Source organism: Morus notabilis, unplaced genomic scaffold (assembly GCF_000414095.1).
Source record: "Morus notabilis unplaced genomic scaffold, ASM41409v2 Scaffold93, whole genome shotgun sequence".
NCBI classification, from domain to species: domain Eukaryota; kingdom Viridiplantae; phylum Streptophyta; class Magnoliopsida; order Rosales; family Moraceae; genus Morus; species Morus notabilis.
In genome coordinates this window covers 10,327-14,968 of record NW_010364330.1, presented here as the reverse complement: position 1 = coordinate 14,968, position 4,642 = coordinate 10,327, and the positions used below count along the sequence as shown (strand labels likewise).

At 33.7% G+C, this 4,642-nt stretch overlaps 1 protein-coding gene across 1 annotated transcript; it reads right to left on the bottom strand.

The window, feature by feature from the left end:
• Positions 1 to 286: 286 nt before the first annotated feature.
• LOC21404272 (serine/threonine-protein phosphatase PP1) lies at positions 287 to 2,998 on the bottom strand. The gene is made up of 4 exons (XM_024171023.1): positions 2,512 to 2,998; positions 1,016 to 1,575; positions 712 to 927; positions 287 to 619 (listed from the first exon to the last, which is right to left on the bottom strand). Exons 1-4 carry the CDS (start codon positions 2,684 to 2,686, stop codon positions 605 to 607), a joined length of 966 nt encoding a protein of 321 aa, XP_024026791.1. The 5' UTR covers positions 2,687 to 2,998; the 3' UTR covers positions 287 to 604.
• Between the last annotated feature and the right edge of the window lie 1,644 nt (positions 2,999 to 4,642).

Sequence of the window (4,642 nt, the reverse complement as noted above, 5' to 3'; positions counted from 1 at the left end):
AAGAAATGTTTGGTTCACAGATTAGAATCGAACCATTTTTAATTTACATGTATTTTTTGTAAGAAAAAAATACTGTAATGAATCATGAATCATGATTCAAATTATGGTGTAAATTTCCTTACTAAACGTCTCCTTACTAAACTTATCTTTAAAGAGTATGAGTCTGAATTTTTACTTTTTATTCTTAATTAATACATTTTTAACTAAATAATTACTTGACCAAAAAAGATATTAATCAAAAGTGAGAGTTAAAAGTCCGGACTCATGTAATGCACTTTAGGGGGTATTTGTCTCATTTTCTCGTGAGAAAGTGAAAGATCCAAAGCAAATGGAAGGCAAAAAATTGAAAGATTTTGTGAGCCTTCAATGAGATTTTCTATTATAAAAGAATACAACCATTGAGAAAGCCTCAATTATAATGGCGCTTTGATACTTACATAAAAGTGGCGGAGTCTTGCAAGAGGTTCTCTACAAGCTAAAGCAAGACCCCACCACCAATAGAGGTCAAAATAAAAATTAAAAAAAAAAGGGAGAAGAAAATTTGCAGCCTCTTAAAATCTCACAGTTGAAATTCCTTTAGTATTGTCCTTGGCTGACGGCTCATCTAAAATAGAAATGACTGTGAAGAATAACAATTAAAAAAAAAAGTCTCATCAGAAATGAACACAAAGATATAAAAAGGTCATATATTTGGAGCAAGAATGATTGTACCTTGATTTTATTAGGAGAAATTGGCTTAGCAGATGAACCTCCAAAGCCAAACTTTGGCTTCTTATCAGTAGGCTTTAAGATTTGAAAAGAACACATTAAGGTCTCGTCGACGCTCATCATGGCGCCGGCATTGTTGAATTCTCCACAATAGTTGGGCGCCGAAAATATGGTTACAAGTCTCCTATTAGCAAAGAACTCATATCCATCTTCTACAACCTGCAAATAATAATGTCACATGAATCATTCAGGGAAGACCCTTTAGGCTGTTTAATGCTAACAAATTTTCATGTTATAAAATTTGAACCTGGTGAGCTCGACAAATTAAGTCAAGATCGAGTTTTCTAAGCGAGTCAGCAACTCTGTCAGCGCCGAATGTAAATGACACTCCCCTATCATTCGGGCCCCAACCTTGAATTTCTTTACTAGGATCAGACCAGAGGAGATCAGATAGCAAGCCTTGTTCTGGGACATCGGTTGGTCGTGGAATTGTTCTTATTTGATTCAAGCTGTTCAAATGAGGAGAAAGTCCTCCATGCATACAGAGTATCTTTTCATCAATCAGCGCAGCCACAGGAAGGCAGTTGAAGGAGTCTGTAAATATTCTCCAAAGTCTAACATTAAATCTTCGTTTACACTCGTCGTAGAAGCCATATACGCGGTTTATGGAAGCACATTCATGGTTGCCTCTGAGGAGGAAGAAGTTTTCAGGGTATTTTATTTTGTACGCGAGGAGAAGGCATATTGTTTCGAGGCTTTGCTTTCCGCGATCTACATAATCCCCTAAGAACAAGTAGTTCGAACGAGGTGGTAATCCACCAAACTCAAAAAGCCTTAGAAGATCAGAGTATTGGCCATGAATATCACCTAGATGACATGAAGCATATCTAGAAAAATTATTGTCTTGATAGGGTAAAATGTAAAATAAAAGGTAACAAAATTTAAGGCTTAACATTAAAAGCCAGAGTAAAAGGGTTACTATGGACATGATTGTGTGGTAACTTAACATACAAGTAACATCAAAATATTAACTGAGCTTATGATATATATTCTCTCTGCACTCAGACATGAAAATGTAAAATAGACATTTGTGTTTAAGACTGTATGATAAACCTTTCCAAAGGACCAGCATATATACATGTTGCGATGTTTTCCATCCATCAATTTAGAAGAACAACAAGGGCAAAAGGTTAAATTGAGTCGCTCCATAACTCCTCAGTATAATGTATTTCTAACATGTTTTCACTTGAATCAATTGCAATGATTGTAGATTTCATTTTATGTAGAAATTTTGGTGTAAGTCTATGTGAAAACTATGATACACTTCCAACATGAATTATTTAAGACGCAGTATGCAGCCTGAATTTCAGACACGAGATGATGGAAAGAAACAATCTCGTTCTTATTAGGCTGCATATTAGTCCCAGAAAAAGGATAAATTCTCCGAGTGTAATTCAAAATGTACTAAATAAGGTGCAAAAAGATTTGCAAATACTTGGTTTTTCCTAAACACTTATTCATAATACTCCAAAAGGTAACCAGATTTAATGACCATAGTTCTCTAGAAAACTGAATCAACAATTTAAAGCATGTACAATAAATCCACAGCATAAAACAACACGTTAACTTCAAGCTAAGAAAAACTTATAGTAACACTAAAAACAACACTAATTAACTAGTCTAAACTAGTATAAGAACACAAATTAAAGCATACCCAGAAAAGAATTTTCCAAGTCCAATTAAAAAATCCATAAATTCAATCAAAATAAGAGAAAACAGAACAAAGGGTTGACAGAAAAGTACCACAAATCTTGACCGGTGCTTCAAGCTCCAACAGATTGGGCTGCCTCATGAAAATATCTCTAGAAACATAACAAAGCTGTCTTATCTCTCCCTCTGAAAGCTGAACTAATTTTCCCGGATTGGTCCTAACTTCAAGAAGCCTATTAATTATACTATCAAGAACCGAAGCTTGCATTTTCTTTTCTTTTTTGAGGCTAATTAGTTCTTCTTATTAAAGCTACAAAAGAAAAAAAGGTGAAGAAGAATAAGGAAGAAGACTTATTATCAAGCTTCAAAAAATTTCATGGCTGACAGAGAAGGAGACGGAGAAAGAGAGGAAAAGGAGAGAAAGGATAGAGCTTTAAATCAAATGGGGGAATTCGAATTTGGCATCTTTCTTTGTGAGGCTTTAGGAAAACGGAACTCACATATGCAGAACTGTAAAGCAAGGAATATATTCAGTGGAAAGCAAAGAGAGTTGAGAGAGACTGAGAAGAAAGAAAGAAAGAAAGAAAGAAAGGTTAGTGATGAATAAGAATGAGGAGTGGACAAAAAAAGTGGGTTCTCTGTAGGAAGTGCGGACCCCAAAAAAAAAAGATAATGCCGAGCAACGATAAGATAATCACGCACTTTCATATACAAGCATATTTTGGGACGATTGTTATCTCATTCATTTCGTTGATTCGAGTTTAGAATTTGAGTTTTGTTATAGTAAAAAGCTCTTATAAATAGTCACATTTAACATTTTTACTATAGTAAAAAGCTCTCACATAAAATCACATATCAACTCGAATTCTAAACTCGAATCAGTGAAACGAACAAAGCCTGTATTTTCGAGTAATAAAAGGGCTGTTTAGTAGCTTTTTTTGAGTCAAAAATTTAAAAAAATAATTTGAGTTACAATTTTATTTAAGTTTATGTTTTTTTAAGTTTAAATTCGAATTTGAATTCGAGTTTAGGACTAAAACTCGAGTTCAAATTTTCCCTTCAACTCGAGTTCAGAAACTCGAACTCAAATTAATGAAGAATATTTTTTTTATTCTTAAAAATGCTATAACTTTTTCGTTTTAATTCTGATTGAGATGATTTTTTTATGCATTCACAACGAAAAGACGAATAAAACCACACCCATATACTCTATTAAAATTTTCCATCAGCATTGAGTTTTTATAAAAATACTATCTAAATACAAATTCAAGTTTTGACTCACTTAAACACAAACTTAAAAAGATTCTTATCTCAAACCATAACTCAAATGTATACAACCAAATACAAACTCAAGTTACAATTTCAACTCAAGTTATAATTCAAACTTAACTCAAAATCTACACTCAAGTCACCTAATTCAAAAACGGTAAAAGAATAGCCCCAATTTTTTTTTTTTAAAATTTAACATCAGTGAAGTGGGAAAATTAGAAAAAATGAACAGGTAATTTTTTATTTTCAGATTCATATTAGAAATTATTTATTATGTATATTTTTTTAATTAGATATAATTTTAACGTGATCCAACAATCAGAAATTTACACTATGGATAATACTGACCTAGTAAAAAACTCCCCAATGAAATATAAAATTGTGTTTTGGGATGATTGTAAATTGACGCTACACATCTCAATTAATAAAAAGTACCCTTGTAAATTGAAATCCTAGAAATGAATTTTTACCCTACAACCTCTTATAATTTGCTTAGATTATGGATGAAATGATCATCATTGTTGTAGGATAAAATCTCACTCCCTAAATCAGGCACTAGATGAGCGCTACGTGGCACAGTTGGAGGATTAATGGCCATGCCAGCTCAGCGTCAACGATATGCAAAATGAAACTCGATATAGGCCGACTGCAAGATAAGCAAGAGGTCGACCGTACAAAAGAGTCAAGATAAGCAAGAGGTCGACTGCTCTAGGTAGATGTAAACGGAGATGGCTTGATAAGCGCCTGAGAAACTGATGGCACACAGCCCGAAAAAGAACTGCAAGAACTGAACCTGCAGGATATTTTACGTGACTTGTAAGCAAGCAAAGTTGGTAGGGGAATAGGTGAAAAATCACTGTTGACTGGTAGAAACCCCACTCATCAAGGATTACATCCAAAAATATCGAGACAAAATGACAGAGTGTAATGATGAAAATGGTAGAGGTTGAGGGAG